Here is a 20,429-nt window from a genome sequence, read left to right on the forward strand (position 1 = left end):
ACCCATTTTCCCAATGCCATATTTGTACTTCTAACTTTGACACTGGACCTCCAATTTTTAGTTTTTGATCCAGTATGCCTCTCCCATTCAGAAAGCATAAACTTCTTCCCTTTGCAATAGCTACAGCAGCATGAAACACTGCTCAAAATGCAGAAGGAAATATATCACTGGACCGACACACTACCAAATTATAGGGTGTTCTATATTCATGGATCTCAGTCAATACAAGTTAATCATGCAATTAAGGAAATCACATCTGGCCAATCAGAGAAATATTTAGTCCTATAGAACAATATTATTATCCCTATGACTGGAAAGTTTTTAAGTACAAACCCATTTTCCCAATGCCATATTTGTACTTCTAACTTTGACACTGGACCTCCAATTTTTAGTTTTTGATCCAGTATGCCTCTCCCATTCAGAAAGCATAAACTTCTTCCCTTTGCAATAGCTACAGCAGCATGAAACACTGCTCAAAATGCAGAAGGAAATATATCACTGGAGGCCACCGGCCAGCGCCGGCCAGCGCCGGCCAGGGCCGGCCACCGCCCAGGGGCGGCCAGGGGGCAAGGGGCGGCCAGCGCCGGCAAGGGCTGGCCAGCGCCGGAAAGGGGCGGCCAGCGACACCCGACGACGGCCAGGGACAGGCGGCGCTGCCCTACGTCCGGCGATGTTTCTCCAACGGCGTCGGCGGCGAAAAACATAGAAGAAAAGAGGAAAAAGGAAGTAGGAAGCTTACCACGTGAGGAGGAAAGCTTTCGGAGAGATCTCGGCGACAAATCAGCGTGATCCGGCGAGGGAGAACTTCGGCCAGGGAGAGATCCGGCGAAATCAGCGAGATCCGGCGTCCCAAAGCTTCGGTGAGGGAGAGAACCGGCGAGCAAGAGCTCCGGCGAGGGAGAGAGAGCGAGGGAGAGAGATCCGGCGAAGGAAAGATCCGGCGAGGGAGAGAGGGAGAGATCCGGCGAGCGGCGAGAGAGGCAGCTTCGGCAGAAAACGCGTGGGAGAAGAAAAGAGATCCGTCGCGATCTAGGGTTTAAGTAAGTTTTTGGCGACGAAAACGAATTCGTCGCCCGAAATTCGACTTTTCGTCCAATTTGGCGACGAATTCGACTGTTCGTCGCCAAATTGGCGACGAATAAGCTCTTCGTCGCCAAATTGGCGTGGGATAAGGAAAAAATCTTCAGCTGTAAGGTTTTTTGCGACAAAAAAAAAAATTCGTCGCTAAAGTCGTCGCCAAATTGCGACGTCGCCAAATTTACGACGAATTATTTCGTCGCCAAATTTAAGCGCTAAATTTCGACGAATTCGGTATTCGTCGCCAAATTGGCGTGCGATAAAGAAAGAAAGAATTGGCTGTAGGGGTTTTGGCGACAAAAAAATAAATCGTTGCAAAATTAGTCGCAATTTGGCGACGAACCGGATTTTTCATCGCCAAATTGGCGACGAACTTCATTGTTCGTCGCCAATTTGGCGACGAGATGTTCGTCGCCAAATTGGAACAAGGATTTTCGTCGCCAATTTGGCGACAAACGAAGTTTGTCGTCAAATTGGCGACGAAAATCATGTTAGTCGCCAAATTGGCGACGAACAATCAAATTTGTCGCCAAAATTTGCGACGAATTTGGCGATGAAATTCTGCCAATTTCGTCGCCAAATTGCGACTAATTTTGCGATGATTTATTTTTTTGCAACGAACTCAGCAACGATTTGATTGAGTTGCTAAATTAGCGACTAATATTGGATTCGTCGCAAATTTTGTTGCAGATTAGCAACGAAATACGGATTTGTCCCAAATTTCGTTGCTAATTGGCGATGAAATTTATTCGTCCCAAAATTTCGTCCCAAAATAGCTGTTTTTTTGTAGTGTCTTGGTTACAATAGATACTCAGTTACAGGAATTAAATTACAAGTTCAATGAGAAGGTAATGGATCTTTTATCTATTATGGCTACTTTAGTTCCGAGAAATGAATTTAGATCCTTTAATGCTGGAGAAATATGTAAAATGGTGGAAAAATACTATCTAGAGGATTTCAGCCTACAAGATAGGTATGCGTTAGAGAATCAATTGAATCATTTTGTTTTGGATATTTCTCAAGATGCTGAGTTGAGAAAGATTGGGACAATTACAAAATTGTGTCGATGTTTAGTTGAAACTAGTAGACATACTGCTTATAACTTGGTTGACAGATTGCTTCGTCTACTTGTTACTCTTCCAGTTTCCACAGCTAGTGCTGAGCGAACATTTTCTGCTTTAAAGATTATTAAGACAAGATTACGCAGTAAGATGGAAGATGAGTTTCTTAGCAATAGTTTGCTTGTATACATAGAAGGTGGAATTGCAGAGAAATATGATTATGATGATATAATTCAAGACTTCAAGAATTTGAAGACACGAAGAGTTGATCTTTAAGCATTTCTTAGATAATTGTTTACTTTTTATTATAATCTAAATATATTTATTATTTTTATTAATTTGTTAAAAAAAATTTGGCCCACCCTTCCGAAGAATCCTGGCTCCGCCCCTGGTTGTGCTCTCTTAAACTAGTTTTGTAATTATATGAGTTTATATTTAAAAATATTGTAATAACTTTTTAAGATTAAATTTAATAAATCTTATAAATTAACAAAAGTTAATGGGAAAATTAATATACTATTTTAACGGAAATTGGACGGATTACAATGAATGTTAAATTTTTAATATAAAATCTAATATTTAAAAACTAATATAATATTTTAAAATAAATATAAAATTAAAATAAAATATTTTTAAAATTTTCTTCTTCTTTACACTTTAAATTAAAATATAAAAAATTATAATGATCCATAAACATACGAGAATAAAGTTTACTCGTATCTCTCCTTTTCTCACTTTTAACTCACTCCGTCCCCTTTCTCTGTTTTAACTCGCTCCATCGTTGATTTACCCTCTCACGCCTCCTCTGCAACAGAGCATTAATTGTTTAGTCCCTAAATCCTTGCGCTGCCTCTTTCTCGAGCGATTATTTTCGGCGGACACTTCGTCCCGCCGGCATCCGTCACGATGCTCTCTGCGCAAAGCTCTATAACTCCTCTCCGCTGCTCGCTTCCGTTAAAATCCCTTCAGAGACATAGCCCTAATCCTGGCTTGCTCCCTGCGAGGCCAACCCGCATGAGCTCCATCTCCGCCGCCGCCGCCTCCGCCGTCGTGCCTGCTGCACCTTCGTCACCCGTCAAGACACCGGCTCAGACCCGTGTCGACATCCTGTCGGAGTCTCTTCCCTTCATTCAGAAGTTCCGTGGCAAGACGATCGTGGTCAAGTACGGTGGCGCCGCCATGAAATCCTCTGATCTTCAGTCGTCCGTCATCAACGATCTCGTCCTCCTCTCTTGCGTCGGTCTCCGTCCAGTCCTGGTCCATGGCGGCGGCCCGGAGATCAACTCCTGGCTCCTTCGCCTCGGTTACCAGCCGCTGTTCCACAATGGTCTCCGCGTCACCGACGCGCTCACCATGGAGGTTGTCGAGATGGTTCTGGTCGGAAAGGTAAACAAGTCCCTAGTTTCCCTCATTAACAGCGCAGGCGCCACGGCCGTAGGTCTTTGCGGTAAGGACGCGCGCCTCCTCACCGCACGACCTTCTGCGGACGCTGCCGCCCTAGGGTTTGTAGGGGATGTTTCGCGCGTGGATCCTTCAATCCTCCTTCCCATTCTCGCATACGGTCATATTCCCGTCATCGCGTCAGTGGCTGCCGACGATCATGGGCAGAGCTACAATGTGAACGCTGATACTGCTGCAGGGGAGATTGCTGCAGCCGTGGGGGCTGAGAAGTTGATATTGCTTACGGATGTGGCCGGAATTTTGGAGGACCGAAATGATCCAAGCAGCCTTGTGAAGGAGATAGATATTAGTGGTATCAGAAAAATGGTGGCGGAGGGGAAGGTAGCTGGTGGAATGATCCCAAAGGTGAATTGCTGTGTTAGATCGCTGGCCCAGGGGGTGCGCACTGCTAGCATCATCGATGGCCGAGTGCCACACTCCCTTCTTCTTGAGATTATGACAGACGAGGGGGCTGGGACAATGATCACTGGATGAGTCTGATGGGCTATGTGATATGAGTATTGGCGTTGTCCTGGTCTGCTGCTACCAAAGGTAACACAGTCTCTGCACCTTCTCAGTGTTTCAAAATAAGTGGTGCCATTTTCTTTTTGATCTATATATCAGCAATTGAAGTTATTTAACTGGTCTTTTTTTTTTGTCAATTTTTTTTCTTCTGTTAGTTATCTCAAGTTACCTGCAATTTAGTTTGTATCTTGTGTTCTTGCAAGACATACATTAGCATGCATGAATACTATGTGTCTATTTGATGTATCACTTTTCCCTTATAATACTTGTTAGAATAATGTTATTAGCCTTCCTTCATGTCATAATAATAATGTTGATTATTAGCCTTCCTTCATGTCATCCAAAATGGCTATTTAAGTGAGTTTGGGTGATGGATATTTAATTGTGTATGGATTCAGATAAAAAAATGTTAGTCAGCTGCTGACTGAATATAGTTGTATCAACCTCACCCCCACTTCTTTCTATATTTTTGCTACTACTTGTGAGACATACCATGTAGCCTCAACACAACCATTACAATTTGGATCTATGGTGGCTTTTCTTTTTGAATCACACCAACTTGAAAATGCCTGCAATTCACAGATAAAATATCACCACACTTTTGAGCACACACTACAATGGCTTAACTTGATCTTCTTTCTTTTCTTGACATACCCTGAAGCATGTTGGTCTGGATTTTAGGCACAATTTCCCAGTGAATCCATTTCGACATTTTACCAAACAGCACACTCAGCTTTTTGAATTTCTCAAAGGGTGCAGCACCCCCCTCCCTCAAATAGCTATAACTGCAACCTAACTTCCAAAGCATCTTAACCACATTTTCAAATGGGAAAAAGGTTTTTAGTTCAAATGCACATAACCTTCGATTTTGGTTATCTCAACTCGGCGAAAATAAAATCCTCGAGACACCATACTTGCAACTCATCTCCTTCCCTTCTTTCATTTGGAAATGTTGAAACCAAAATAGTCACTCATCTCCTTTGCCGCTCTCATTCTGTCTCATCGCTATCTCAACTCTTTCCTCTTATTTTGCATCTCCTTGTGCACTTCACTCGATTTCAGGGTTAGCCAATCTAGTGTTGTAAACTCGACTAGTACTGTTACAGAATGACACATGAATGTGGTTCAAACTCTCAATCATAAGGTCTGTTTAGAATTTGGGCGCTAGTCAGGCATTGCAATTTGAAACAAATGGTTTTGAATTTCCACAAGGCATAGCTCCCTCTCTTCCCATTTTGACATTGATTCCTTCTATTTTGCAATGGTTTGCATTGTTGCTAATTTGATGCCGCCAAATCCCCCCCCCCCCCCCCCCCCCCCCCCCCCCATTGGAGGTAGAGTCTTCACAATCTCAAATTTACCTTAGCATAGCTTGCACCTTTCTCATTAACCTCCATCTCAAATTTGGGTCTTTTACATTTGAATCTAATGAAATTTACTAATATTGTATTAAATTTATGTATTTTTTATAATATTTTTGACACTAGTTGATGTTGAAGAAAATTGAGAATTGCAATGGACAGCATTTTAAGGTATTTTAATGGTTATTTTAACAGACCAACATGTAAAGGAATACTACACGTTTCGATTTGTTTACATGATAGACATAAAGACATCATTAAACGAGCTCTATTTGTTTGGCCATATAAGAAAGTCCACAGATTGGAAACTATTGATAAATATATTTCAAAGTTGAGATTTAATAACTCGAACCATTAGGTTCTCAAGTGTTCTTTTCACTAGGAGAAGAGATGTCTCTTTGTTACTTGTATTACAGATAGTGGGATTTCTATTCTTATTAAATTCTCTCGATGTAATGGTTGATCTCTATTTTTCTTATTTCTTTAAAAAAAAACTAATAAATTAAGAATTGATGAGCAAGAAAGCTTCCTCCAATTCTTAATATAATCTATCAACTAAAATATTGAAACAAATTCCGGTATATTACTTCTAGAGTTAAGGAACATTCGTGTTACATAATAGTTCAATACGGCTCCCCCTTTCCCTTGATATTGAGTTAGCTCTGTTGCGGGTAGAGAAGGGGGAAAGGCAAGTAAGGGCAAGGGCAGCGTCAACTCTTAGTAATTTGTCCCGAAAAGCAAGGGCAAGGACAAGGGGGAAAGGCAAGCAAGGCCAAGGACCGTTGCCTATTGGGCGGAGGAGGAAGATGTCGCGACGGAGGAGAAAGAGTAGAGGAGGAGCACGCGGCGGAAGAGCAGTACCCTAATCGCACGAAAAAACTCCGCAGGCTCGGTGGCAAATGCCAAGACGGAGGAGGAAGAGGAGCACGCGGCGCGGAGGAGGAGCACCCGCGACGAGGAGGAGCACGCGGCGGGTAGGAGCACGCGGAGGAGGAGGACCTCGCGATGGGGAAGGGAAAGAGTTGTGTCACGGGGGGGGGACGCGGGGGGAAAAAAAATCGCGGAGTAAGAAGGCCGCATTTTCTTATTTTCCACCCGCGTTTTCTTATTTTTCGAAAATAATATATTATCATTTTCTATTTTCTTAGAAAATGATTTTTCATTTTTCAAAAAATAAAAAAATATCAAACCAAACAACATCTTCCAAGAAAATAGAAAATGAAAATACAAAAACATCAAACCAAATGCCCCCTTATCCTTTTCTCCCCTTTCCTTCTTTAATAATTATTATACTCTAAATCATAGTCAAAATTATTCTTTCTCTTATTTATCCTTTCTTTCCCTTCCTTTCCCTTGTCTCCTCTAAAACAAAGTATTATTGTCAAAATGAAGTCTCATTCAGCCTTTGCATATTTTATTTTTGTTAATGATATTATAACAACTATAAATTTATAAATATTATGCAATTATAACAATTACCACCTCGTAACTATTATATAATTATAATAGTTAGAATTTCATAACTACTATAATTATATAATTATACAATTATAAATCTATAATTATTATAATATAATATTAATTATTATTGATAAAAATAATAATATATATATTATAATAATTATGATTCATAGTTATTATAATATTATGTTAATTTATGATGCTCAATGTTGACCAATGTGTAATAAAAGTTGAAATGTTTATATAACAAGAGATAAGAACAGTAATTATAATATAGTATTATTAATATCAATCAAAATCGAAGGGCTGCTATAACATAATATATATATTATTATTATTAATTTATATTTGATACTCAAATTACACTAGACTAATTATGTATTATATAAATTTTAAAGTATTATGCCTCTTAGGATCACATAATTATAAAAAACAATTGTTATAAGAAAGTTTATTAGTATTGATAAAATTAAAATAGTAATTTATTTATATTGATTAGTGTTGAAATATTTTAATTGTAAGAATTTATAATTATTATAATAATATTAAAAATAAAAAAAAATAATAACAACACGGATAAGACATTCCTTTATAATAAATAAAAAATATTTTTACTTCAATAAAAATTGAAATCATCACCTTAACAATTCTATACAATCAATTTCACAATTATTTATAAAGAAATAAATTAAAAAATTACAATTGATTTTTATACCGGATGAAAAAACTATTATCTCAGCTTCATTACAATTCCATTCTTCTATACTTTAGTAAATTTATTCGATTAAAAAAAGCGTTATGTTGATATTTATCTAATAAATATCAATCTATTTTTCTTTTATTATTAAAAAAATCAAAATAGTAAAAACTTTTTTTTATTGTTTCCCTTGCGACTTGATTTTGATCTTCGTTCCGAATGACACCTCACCACTCCACTCTACGCTAACTCTTCTCTGGCGGCCGTCCTGCCCTACTTCTCCAATCTCTCCTCACGCCTTCTCCCGCTCTCCAGATCTGCGATGGCCGCCTCTTCCATCGCCTTCACCGGCGTTTCGTTTGTCCCCGTCAAATCCGCCGTCCTCCGGAGGTCCGCGCAGATCCGGAGCTTCTTCCCAGCCGTCGGACACGGATTCGCCTCGAGGTCCCCGGTTCTTAGCGCGCACCTCAGCTCTGACGGCGGCGTCGCCTCCTCTGGTATCCGTTTCTTTATCTCGTTACTTATGATACCGGGGGTTCAATCCTGGGTCGCTAGGTCTTGAATGCTCAAAGCTAGTCGCTACTTAATTTGGTTAAGTGAAGAATAGGATCGTGATCGCAACGCATCCACCCAGCATTTTAAATCAATTGAAGAGATGCTAAATCTTATTGAATATTCTGTTGAAAAGTTTAAAATTGTCTAAATCGGCAAAATTTTTTTATAGATTGTTATAATGTTTAGCTTTTAGTAAAAGTCATTTAGATTTATTATTGGCAAAATTAATACAGTTCCTCTTTTGATTCATCAATTTCTTCCAAGTTCATCCATGGTTTGATGATTCAAATTTGGTGATGAGTCAATTGGTATCAAAGTTGAAGCACGGCGATTGGGTCTCATACTAGTTATACCCATCTTCTTAGCCGACAACTGTCCCTGTTGTTAGCTGCTTGCAACAGTCCCTCACCGATTGCCACTTCTCGTCCTGTTAGACACCTGGGCTCCTGTGAGTCCTTTCTTCCTCACAAAAAGCCTGCTCAAGTGCTAGTTCCCCTCCTCAACCACTGGAAAAAGCGATGCAGGTTGTTGGCGCCTCCTTCTTGATGATTCCTCCAAACTCACATCGTCGCATATACCAATCAGCTGCAAACTCCCTCCAACACCACCATCATCCAACTTCCCTTTGGTGCCGTCAGACCTGCCCGTTGCTAACCAACATCTTGAGTTCCCTGCATGGTTCCCACAGCCACACCTCATGCAATGTAGCATGCCTGTTGAATCAAATCAAATAAACTCTATTTCTAGTAGTTTACAATTTATTATAGAAAATATTCAGTTTTACATTTTAATCCTCTATTTTAATTTTTTTAACAAGTTACTGTAGCAACAATAACTAAATAAAAAAAGCAGTGAGAAAAAGAGAGAAAGTTGTGAAGAAGTATTGTTGTACTTCATTTGTTAGTCATACACTCCTGATCTCCAAGCTTTGTCTTCATTGTCAACCTTAACGGTCTCTAGCAAGTGCCATGTGAAATTGTAGTATTAAGTATGTTCATCCATTGGTCTAGTTAAAAACTTGTGGCTATGGTAACATGCATTTTATTAGTTTATTTTGGTCCTCTCATTATGTAATTATTGAATATTAACACCTATTATGAGTAGGAACTTATTTTGGACCATATTGCTTATTCCTACAAATTTTGGGTTGAATCTAACATTTTCCATGTGTTTTTGTAGGAGACCTAAAGGGTCATGAAATTGAATCAAGTTAAAGTCAAGATCAAGTGAAGTGAAGTTAGCCCAACCCAAATTTAGATTCATGCTATCTCCTATCCTATTGCGGATTCGGGTTTGGGCTCACAAAAGGATCCATTATGACCACAACCCGCGAAGGAAGTTAGAGGGGGAGCAACCCTAGCCGCCACCTTGATCCACACAGACAACCCATCTCCCTCATCCCTTCCTCTCCACCGCATGCCTCCCTCTCACTCATGCCTCCACAGCCATCTCTCCCTCATCCTAACGCCTCCACCCAGAACAACGCCAAAATTGATAACCGTTTCTTGTCGTACTACGGTTTCAATTAATTATCAAGTTCTAACCAATAATGTAATATAGAGTTAACCTGAATCGTCTCTCAAGGACCCAATATAATACTTGCAATCTTTAAATCTAATGAAATTTTATATGTTGGGAGAAGAATAAAAAAAACTAAACTAATGCATGTTTTGGGGGGGGGGGGGGTTAGATGCTAGGAACAATAAAAACTCAACCACCAACTTACTCCTAACAATCCTAACTATCCGAAATTGAAATTTCAATTAATTACAATTCAAACATGACCAAGAAACAAGAACGAACAAAATTAAACATAAATGGACAGTATAAATAAAATAGGACAGATTTGATGTGAAACATAACAGAATTTCTACTAGGCAATTTAACAAACAACTTGCATTCAAAAAGGAAGAATTCAACAAACTGTAACAAGGAAAATTAGAGTAACAATGTGATAAAGTAACAAAGTAACAATTGTAAGGGAGCTAAATTAACACTAAAAGAAAGAACAATCAAACAAAAGAAAACTGTAAATTGCTGGAATTTGTTGAAATGTGTGTTGTCCACTCGCGCAGGAAGAAATGGGGGGCTGCTTGGCTCTATCCGATCGGCTAGAACTTCCGCAGAGGACTGTGGCATTGTTGCTGGAAATGATTGAGGGCTGGCTGAGGCTTGAAGGCTGATGCTTTGGAGGTGTTAGGGAGAGGTGGAGAGGCTGTGGAATGGCGTTAATGGGCTGTTGAGTGGAGTTGGAAGGGAGAAGAGATGGTTGGTGGCGTGATGTGAGTGGAGGGGAGGTGGTTGTTCGTTGGTGGAGAAGGAGTTGGGTTGTGAATGTGAGTGGGAGGCGTTGGGCTGCGTGAGGTGGGGTGATTGGGGGCTGTGGCGTTGTGTGAGGGAAGGAGGCTGTGAGTGGAGTGTGGCGTTGTGGAATTACATGAGTGGAGGGGAGATGGAATGGGAGTGATGTGCTACGTGAGTGGAGGCTTGGTGAGTGGATGGCGTGAAGGATGGTGGCTGTGAGATTTGGGTGGTGGCGTTAGGATGAGGGAGAAATGGTTGTGGAGGCGTGAGTGGGAGGCGTGCGGTGGAGAGGAAGGGATGAGGGAGATGGGTTGTGTGTGTGGATCGAGGTGGCAGCTAGGGTTGCTCCCCCCTCTAACTTCCTTCGCAGGTTGTGGTCATAGTGGATCCTTTTGTGAGCCCAAACCCGAATCCGCAATAGGATAGGAGATCACATGAATCCAAATTTGGGTTGGGCTAATTTCATTTCACTTGATCTTGACTTGAACTTGATTCAATTTCATGACACTTTAGGTCTCCTACAAAAACACATGGAAAATGTTAGATTCAACCCAAAATTTGTAGGAATAAACAATATGGTCCAAAATAAGTTCCTACTCAGAATAGGTGTTAATATTCAATAATTATATAATGAGAGGACCAAAATATTAAATATTAGGACCAAAATAAACTAATAAAATGCATGTTATTAGGCAACTTCAATGTTGATGAAGACTTTCATCATCTCATCTAAGTATAATCACATTTCTTCTTTAAAAATTATTGTTTTTTTATTTAGTTGGTGATTTTAAATTACCTACATTTAATTGATGTTTCCACAATTTTACACACTATCATGTATTATTTAGAAGAGCCAAAATACTATCACATTGTTTTCTATGTAGTTTAATCATCATCCATATCAAAATATATAGTATTACCAAGGATTGAAGTCTTGAGCCGTATCGCGCGATACCGGCAAAAAATTTTGTTTCGCTAGCGGATTGACACTTACAAGCGTTCCTGTCGAGATATCGTCCGGAGGCATTGCCTGGGTCTGGCGACACCACTGGAGGCATCACTCGAGCTCGGCGACGCCTCTAGAGGCGTCGTGCGGGCTGTGCGCACCCTTGGTTGCGCGTGGCCTGTTGCGGTCGACTTTTTTTCTCTTTAATTAAGTTTTAATAATCAACTCCTAGCTATAATTGAGGATAATTTAAATAGGCTTAATTAAAGCCTCGTAAAATTATCTTATTATTTTAAAAATATTTTATTTTTAAATATTTTTAAATTTTTTATTTAGATTAAATTTTTTATTTTAAAAATATCGAAACTATACCGGCATGGTACGATATGGTACTAAAATCTCGGCATGGCTCGATATTTTAAACCTTGACTATTACAAGTATAATTATTATTTAATGTTCTTTTGCATCGCATTTAATTTATCATAATCCTTTTATTTTATAATTATCATTAGTTGTCAATACTCAGATTGATATATCGTAAAAAATGGCCAACTTACCACTAAATACATAAGAGATAGTAGATTTTAAGAGTAAGAGATATCAACCAAACTATATTAATGTTAACAATAAGCTTAGTTTCATGAGAACTATAACAAACCACCTAAATAATTATTTATACATTTATAATTTCATGACGCTCAAATAATGTCATATCTATAAAAGACTTATTCAATTATTTTTTTTGAAAATAATAATTGTTATGAATCAATGTGTTTAGGACAAATGCCCCTTTTTTTGTTGGTAGAATGGACCTTAATGTATATCTTGACCGCTAAGATGATATTGAAATTTATTTTAAGACATAATGTGTCATCTATTGAATGTGTACAATTCAGTAAATTCACTTTTAGCGGACCCACTAAAAATTATTAGCGATATGTCCAGACCCTTTTAGACTAAGAAGGACAAAAACCCATTTCACATTAACATGAAATGAAAAGACATAGGACAAGATACATATTGGCATGAAATGAAAAGACAATTGATGAAAAGAAATGTTCCACTAAACTTTAAGTAGCCTATTAAAGATCTGTGCACTTGCTGATTGGATATGCAGGTGTAAGAACTCATGTTGCAGCAGTTGAACACCCCATTACTGCAGAGGCTCAAAAGTTAGAAGCACCTGTTGTCATTGTTACTGGAGCATCAAGAGGTATAGGAAAAGCAATAGCCTTAAAACTGGGCAAAGCTGGTTGCAAGGTCAGTTGATTCGATGCATGCCTTGTAATAGAAATTTGTGCCCACAGTATTTTGTTTAAATGTAAGTTGACATTGCAATTGCTCAAACAAGCATATAGTTCTGCAGGCTTCATGAAATGAAGATGACAAGTCTTGTCATCTTACTTGCATTAGCCCAACATAATGCCTATTTTAGGCATAATTTTACAACAAACATCATGCCATGGGCTTAGGATTTGACTAATCTGGACAACAAATCAGGATGATTCTATATATGTATAATGTATAATGGACACCTTTTATCATATGCATATTAGTCAGTAAAGATTGTTTCATGGGCCTTGAAATTCGTTAGAATTTAATTTGTTAAATATAGTTGGTATTAGTACAAATAAATTCTCAAATGTTGGGATTTAACACTTTAGTGGGGATGAAAACTTGCTTTAATATACATACTGAAATCAAAATTTTCAGAGTCTCATGTGATTATTGTATGACCCTTGAAGGGATAGAAAGGTTTTTCTAAGCTTCTCCTCCGTTTATGTTGGTGGGAAAAAAATGAGGGAAGAAAAAAGTCTGAGGAAAATTTTCATTAGTTTCCGTTATAGTCAGAGAACTCACTTTTGCATGCAATGGAGTTTGAATCTGACTTTAAAAAATTTTAAATCTGTTTGTGATTTATGTTTTGTTATGTTTTAAGAAATAAAATTTTAAATTTATGATTTCTTCCCTCTAAGGAAACAGTTAGAAAATATTTCACAATCCGTTTTCTCTACATTTTTTCATTCCCTAGCAGTTTCCTTGCATTGTAGGAAACAAGGCATTAAGGTAAAAAGGAATATGTTGTAGTGTGATTCATCATGCTGTAAATCAGAGTATTGGATTGTAAACAAAGAGAATGACAACGTTGAGAAGCATGTGGAAGGTTATGATATGAGAAAAAAATGAAAATTGTTAGCAGATAAGTGGAGTTCCAATAGGTGATAAAATGAGAAATATAACATGAATCAATTAGAGCTGGTGTAAGGGGTAAGTAGATACTAAAGAAAATTTGTACTTAATTAAAAGATACCTAATGGCCTACATAATATGAATTATATGGGCTCACATAAAACTAAATAAAGTCAATATAAGATCCATGTAACTGCTACATATGTTTGACTATGACCTGTTATTGCACTTGGAAATATATTTAGCACATATTTTTTACTTCAGCTAGCCAATGACCTGACATGATGTGCAGTGACTTGGAAGTAGGTTGTGTGTGTGTGTGATTTCTGCAACTTGCTATGTTAACTTCCATATGGAGTGATTGAATCTTGTATCAAAGTGCTATAAATATTGTACATTCTTCGGAGAACTACTTCTTTTGGAGTATATTGCTGAAAATGGGTTGCAAATCCATCTCCACATGGAGTCTCTCATTTTGATTTAGTGTCCAAGTTCTGGTGCACACAACAGCTTCTGCAGTTGGTACAATGATGCCTGAGAAAAATATACTTTTTCCAGTTACTGTTTTAATTTTCTTAATTTGGTCCACTTGTGAATCTAGGAGAGTTATTACCACGAATGCTATATTTCCACTGAACAACATTTTTTGTATAGTTTCTGTTAATTATTATTCTCTATGGAAGTCAGGTTCTTGTGAATTATGCAAGATCGTCCAAGGAAGCTGAAGAAGTATCCAAAGAAGTAGGTCCACTTTATTTGTCATATATATTTTATTTTTGATTCAGACTATCATCTGTGAGTGTAATGTTTATTTGTTTGGTCCTCCAACAGAAATTTATAGTGATGGGATTTGGGCTCTGGAAATTCTACATCACACTTTATAATTGCCTTTTTTTTCTTCTTTAATTTGACCAGTCACCTGCTTAGTTTTTACCCTTTGGAGGACATCTTTCGTATCATTTTACATTTCATTAGCATTCTAAAGTGTTTGCAATTGAGAAAACTTATTTTATTGTTTTTTTTCATTTTAAATTTAGCATTGTAAGTGATAAGAACAAGAGTTGTTGAATGTAGGAAGATTTTATAGTGTAGCTTGGAGTGCCATGAGAAGATACATTTTATGGTAGAGATGATAGGGAGCATATTGGTACAAGGTCTGACTGTTAAGCACCATTGCAATATTGAGGACCCAAATTTAAATGTCCAAACATATTTGGTCTGTTATAAACATGGTTGTCAAACGAAGAAAAAGATCATTAGGTTCCCCTATGGATTTCCTAAGTTCTAGTAAAGGTTGACTTGATATTTTTTGAGAAATCACTCATCTCATTACGATTGATGAGGTCGTTTGAGTACTAAAGATACAAAGAGATTACCTCTAAAAATGAGTTAAAATTCATGGGTAGACGGTAAGGTAGTATATTGATACAAGGCCTGACTATTAAACATCCTTGTAGTTGTTGAGGACATGAGATTCAATATCCAAACACATTTTGTCCATCATAAACATGTTTTTTCGGATATCATTATGGATTGGTCGAGTTCGATCCACGCAAATAAAGGATGATTTCACATTTTCAGTAATCAGTCATCTCATAAAGATTTGTTAGGTAGTTTAAAAAACTAGAGTTTCAAGAAATTATCTAAAATGGGTGGAATCCATTGGGAAATAGAAAGAACTAATTGAAACTTGGTCAATCAGAGAAAAAATGGATAAAATACCTTGGCATTTGCTTAATTAGCTACTTTAAAAAACTTGGCTGATCTAGCTTCTTTTTTTTTTTTTTTTGCTGATTCTTGCTTGAATCCTAGCGAAACGGGAGCAAAGAGTTTTTATCTCACTATGACTCAATTTATTGTGAGATTGGTCAAGTAATCTCTTTGAATAGATGGAACTAATTGAAATTTGGTCAATCAGAGAAAAAAAATGGATGGAATACCTTGGCATTTACTTAAATTAGCTACTTTAAAAAACTTGGCTGATCTAGCCTTTCTTTTTGCTGATTCTTTCTTGTATCCTAGTAAATTGGGAGCAAAGAGTCTTTATCATATCTTAAATTCCAAATCACATAGTCTCACTAACACTCAATTTATTGTGAGATTGGTCAGGTAATCCCTTTGAACGCTCACAATCAGTCACTAACTAGGCCAAGCACCTTATCCATCTTTCTGTCTTGCCTATTTTGATGGCTCATGCACCTCATACCAATTTGACTCATCACCAAATTGATGCATCTCTCAATTGACAATAGTCTCAAACCCCTTCCTATAATCCTGATCTTGATGTGATTGAGGTCCCAATTAAATTCTAATATGAGATATTAACTGATAGTATACTTTCATCAAATATATATTAAGAATCTAACAGGATTTAATAACTTCATATTTATTGATATGATGTCATTAAATATAATGTCCTTATGTTATTTTATTAATTCTATATTAATAAAAATATGATTAATTATATATAAATTAATCTAATAGATATACATTTTTAATAATGTTTTAATTTTATTTAAGATTTTTAATTTATGATAATATTCTGTGTTACTTATCTAGTTCTATCAATTCAACTATTTGTAATTTATCATTTGTGTTATTGATAATCTGTTACTCAAAGAAACAATTCATTTGTCTGATCCTGATACTACCATTACTGATTTTAACAACCATGATCATAAAATTAACCTTTACAAATAGATACATTGATGCATGACTCAAAAGGCAAATGAACAATGTTTCTAAAGTTGTGAACTGAATATGTTTCTGGTTGTGCTGAAATGATTTTTGCCAATACAGTTTCTCTTGGTAAGGCGTTCTTGTTGCAGTGAGACTAATGCTGTGTCTTGATTTTTCACCAATATCTGCAGATTGAATTATCTGGTGGTCAAGCAATTACTTTTGGTGGTGATGTTTCTAAGGAAGCTGATGTGGAATCTATGATAAAAACTGTTAGTTAGAAACACTACATATTCAATGTCTTCACATTTAGCTTGTAACTTACTATATTGTAAATCTGATTCTTCCAGGCAGTTGATACATGGGGAACAGTTGATATTTTAGTTAATAATGCAGGTCTTTAGAATCTCAACTCTTCTTGGCTTGTATTTTTTAAAATATATTGTTTCCTGACGGTGAATAATAATTGGTGTTTTCAGGAATTACACGAGACACACTGTTGATGCGAATGAAAACATCTCAATGGCAGGAAGTCATTGACCTTAATCTTACAGGTGTTTTCCTTTGTACACAGGTCTGCTTCTTAACCTCTAAGATTTATGTTTGTGAGTTTTGCATGATAATTAGTTAACCCTCCATTTCTACATAAACAACTCTGCAGGCAGCAGCCAAAATAATGTTGAAGAAGAAAAAGGTACAATATTCATCTTAATTTTGCTATAACCTAGTTAATACTTAAGCATGCATTCCTTTTGTTATCCAGGAGGGAATCTGCTGACAGTTTTATTGGTTTAATTTAATTGCATACATTACCAGATTATTCTTTGTTAGTCGCAGTAAATTTTGAAAGATATGAATGTATTATTGGGCCACTATGTGCAATCAACTGTACTGAAGAATTCTTGAGTTATTTGGTTTTTAGTTGAGTTTTTTTTGTTACATAATTGGCAAATTATTATTTTCTGGTCGTGGTCACTTCTGATTACCATGTCCCTATACTAAGAATCTCTGTCACTATTTTTTCAGTTCTGAGCATGTGCTGTGAAAGTAATAAGAAATCTGAGTTCCTGTGGTATTACATTAAATTAGATGAAGATATTGGAACAATGGACTTTCTGGTCTTGTGTCATATATTTTATTCCTGTTAGATAGGTATAGCTAGGGCTGGGATGTGCTTTCCAATTTCTTGCTAGCAATATAAACTTAGGGTCGAGATGTATATCAGGAAATCATGGTATTGACGGATTTGATTGGCAATCGAAGCAGCATAAGTGGATTTCAATATATACCATGATGCCCTAGTTAGTCACACATGCAAGTTGTTGGTTCAATGATGGCTGAATTATCGTTAACTTTTCAATATTTTTGCCTAATAACTTAATGATCCAATTCTCTCATTAGACTAATTATTAGAATTGGTAGCAAAGTGGAGCTAAATCTTAGGTATGGCAAGCTATTTGGAGAGGGTTGTCTATGTGATGTCTGTGCTATTATTGAGCTTCACATGCTGCTCATCAGCCAATTAGGGATGATTATGAGCTTTCATTTGGAATTTTAGCCTTGAGCCTTAGGCAGGGAGATTGTGGTTCTAGTTTGGTTCTACATGCCGAGATGTGGGCTAATGAAAGGAGCTTACAGGAATGGATGGCTAAACTTCAATTAAGTTGGGTTCAAGTATTTTGGCTAGTAGTTGGGCTTAATGTGTTGTTATTCTCTTTTGCGGTTGTTAGATATGTACGATATCTTCAATACCTACCGTTCTTATCATCCCATTCTATGACTTGAGTGCAGAAATATATACACTTGAAAATTTGCCTTCTACAGTTTGAATTTTTATGCAGTTTATGCTTATTAGTGAATTGCCCTCTTAGTGATGCACCTTGACAATCTTATGAAGGCTGCAAATGTTTAGGGGTGTAATCGAACCAAGCCAAGCTGAACAGTAAGAGGCTCGAGCTCGAGCTCGGTTCGTTTTTTCCAAGCTCGAGTTCGGCTCGAGTTCGATTCGAGCTTTAATTCTTAAGCTCGAGCTCGGTTCGTAATGAAATTAAATAGTTCGCGAACGGTTCGAGTTCGGTTTGAAAAAGGCTCGTTTAAAGTTAAACAAATTTAATTCGAGCTCGGTTCGAAAATAGCTTGTTTAAAAGTTAAACAAGCTTAGTTCGAGCTTGGCTCGTTAATATATAATATTTATAATTCATGTTATATATATATATATATATATATATATATATATATATATATATATATATATATATTCGCGAGTCTCTTAACAAACATGTTCGTGAGCCTTTAAACGAACATGTTCGCGAACACGTTCATGAGCCTTTAAACGAACATGTTCGCGAGCTCACGAACCAAATACTGTTAAGCTCGAGCTCGGCTCGATAATATTTTCGAGCTCGAAATCAGGCTCGAGCTCGGCTCGTTAACTTAATCGAACGAACTCAAACGAACTTTTTTTCGAATCAAGACTCGAATAGCTCGTGAGCGGCTTGGCTCGTTTACACCCCTGCAAATGTTACAGCCTTTGGTCAATCAATTTGCTGCATCCCATTATGCTTTTGTGCTTCATTATGATCAAACATTAATTGTCAATATAACCATTCAATACGCTTTATTTTTGAATAGGGGAGAATTATTAACATAGCATCTGTCGTCGGCCTTGTGGGGAATGTTGGCCAAGCTAATTACAGCGCTGCAAAGGCTGGAGTTATTGGTTTTACTAAAAGTGTTGCAAAGGAATATGCAAGCAGGAATATCAATGTAAATTTTGTTTTAGTCATGTAAAAGACTTGATTTCTTTTTTTAATTCTCTTTGTTCTGATTGTCTAGTGACATTTTTTTAGGTGAATGCTGTTGCTCCTGGATTCATCGCATCAGATATGACTGCTAAACTAGGCGAAGACATTGAGAAGAAAATATTGGGGACCATTCCCTTAGGTATATTAGAAATGCGAATTTATGCCTTTACATGAAGCATAATTCCTCATAATGCTTTCCTACAACTGTCTAAATTCATTAAAGTTGGATCTGTTTTAAGGCACCACCCTACCAGCTATACAATTATACATAGTAATCAACCGTAGACCTCTTGACTTTTTGGAACTCTCGCAGTCTCCGCTTGAATTTTGTCCCAACTGTGTACCACTACACCGATTTAGATCATCTCAGAAACTTTTTTCATCTCAGCTTCCGATTACCTAGACTTCTGTTTCAGCTGCAGCTATTTTTTGTTGCTGAGTTTTTATGATTATACTGCAAAATACCTTCAGTTTTGCTAATAGGCTGCTAATACTTTCCTCTTGCAAACAAGCAATGCAATATTATTATTATTTCCAATTTTCACAATATTATAAGTTTGTTATCACTTAGATTAACCGTTCAGGGAGATACGGCCAACCAGAAGAAGTCGCTGGCTTGGTGGAGTTCTTGGCCCTAAATCCCGCATCAAGTTACATTACTGGCCAGGTAACCATGGAACCATTCATCCTATCGAAGTGTATCAACACTCAAGCACTTTTCCTGAGAGCATTTCACTGTATTATGATGCAGGTCTTTACCATTGATGGTGGAATGGTAATGTAACACCGCCAAGCAGTTTTCATGTTCGGCATTTGGCAATTCTGTCGCCTAGAGTTTTCACCCTGCTTTAGTTTTCGGCAAATGCTAGTTCATGAATTGCCAAAAAATTTCACAGTATTTAGCAGATCTGCCAGAGAATTCGAGGATGCGAGACGACAGAGTACTAGGGAATGTGATACAATGCAAATACCACCACTTGAACTTTCATCCTTGCTCCTACCTTTTCTTGTTTCAACCAATAAACTTGGTCCAGTCTTAGTCTTGTCCTTCATAGATCTATTTACATTAATGAACTTGCAAATTAATTTTCTGTGTGAAGAAAATCAAGGCTTGTCATGCCTTTATTGCAGTTTGATCCAATACAGTGTGATGTGCCATGTAGCCAACTCACTTTGACCAAGTTACAAGCCCATCATTGGGCATCACTACAATCTAAAACAGTAGTTGTTCATGTACATTTATTAGCATGATTTATGAGTCTTGTTTTATTGGATTTGAATTATTTTTTTAAATGACTAAATTTTATTATACATATTAATCTCGAGTC

The 20,429-nt window shown here is 37.2% G+C and overlaps 4 protein-coding genes across 4 annotated transcripts in view; 3 read left to right on the top strand and 1 right to left on the bottom strand.

The window, feature by feature from the left end:
• The window catches only part of LOC141830446 (ATP-dependent DNA helicase Q-like 5), a 16,457-nt gene extending 15,753 nt beyond the window's left edge, over positions 1 to 704 (bottom strand). The window contains exons 1-2 of the mRNA XM_074717884.1: positions 500 to 704; positions 334 to 451 (exon numbers count right to left, since the gene is read on the bottom strand). Coding sequence (XP_074573985.1) covers positions 334 to 451; positions 500 to 704 — 323 coding nt within the window. The remainder of the gene's footprint in view (positions 1 to 333; positions 452 to 499) is intronic.
• A 1,302-nt stretch (positions 705 to 2,006) lies between these two features.
• Positions 2,007 to 2,414, top strand: LOC141830447 (uncharacterized). The gene has a single exon (XM_074717885.1). It carries the CDS (start codon positions 2,007 to 2,009, stop codon positions 2,412 to 2,414), a length of 408 nt encoding a protein of 135 aa, XP_074573986.1.
• A 563-nt stretch (positions 2,415 to 2,977) lies between these two features.
• LOC141830653 (uncharacterized) lies at positions 2,978 to 4,355 on the top strand. The gene has a single exon (XM_074718069.1). It carries the CDS (start codon positions 3,045 to 3,047, stop codon positions 4,071 to 4,073), a length of 1,029 nt encoding a protein of 342 aa, XP_074574170.1. The 5' UTR covers positions 2,978 to 3,044; the 3' UTR covers positions 4,074 to 4,355.
• Positions 4,356 to 7,851: 3,496 nt separating this feature from the next.
• LOC141830654 (3-oxoacyl-[acyl-carrier-protein] reductase 4-like) lies at positions 7,852 to 20,337 on the top strand. The gene is made up of 11 exons (XM_074718070.1): positions 7,852 to 8,119; positions 12,546 to 12,688; positions 14,306 to 14,359; positions 16,489 to 16,569; positions 16,648 to 16,693; positions 16,777 to 16,871; positions 16,959 to 16,991; positions 18,929 to 19,063; positions 19,147 to 19,240; positions 19,686 to 19,768; positions 19,853 to 20,337. The coding sequence occupies exons 1-11, from the start codon at positions 7,945 to 7,947 to the stop codon at positions 19,883 to 19,885; spliced, it is 972 nt and encodes a 323-aa protein (XP_074574171.1). The 5' UTR covers positions 7,852 to 7,944; the 3' UTR covers positions 19,886 to 20,337.
• Positions 20,338 to 20,429: the final 92 nt, after the last annotated feature.

This window comes from Curcuma longa, chromosome 6 (genome assembly GCF_044706935.1).
Source record: "Curcuma longa cultivar G26 ecotype Majalengka, Jawa Barat chromosome 6, ITB_CL_G26_1.1, whole genome shotgun sequence".
Lineage (NCBI taxonomy): Eukaryota > Viridiplantae > Streptophyta > Magnoliopsida > Zingiberales > Zingiberaceae > Curcuma > Curcuma longa.

Bases quoted from the DNA above. Each gene is read 5' to 3' on its own strand.
- LOC141830653 (XM_074718069.1), top strand. From the start codon at position 3,045: ATGCTCTCTGCGCAAAGCTCTATAACTCCTCTCCGCTGCTCGCTTCCG.
- LOC141830654 (XM_074718070.1), top strand. From the start codon at position 7,945: ATGGCCGCCTCTTCCATCGCCTTCACCGGCGTTTCGTTTGTCCCCGTC. The intron at 14,360-16,488 runs GTAGGTCCACTT...CAATATCTGCAG, and splicing joins CTGAAGAAGTATCCAAAGAA to ATTGAATTATCTGGTGGTCA. The intron at 16,570-16,647 runs GTTAGTTAGAAA...TGATTCTTCCAG, and splicing joins TGGAATCTATGATAAAAACT to GCAGTTGATACATGGGGAAC.
- LOC141830447 (XM_074717885.1), top strand. From the start codon at position 2,007: ATGGTGGAAAAATACTATCTAGAGGATTTCAGCCTACAAGATAGGTAT.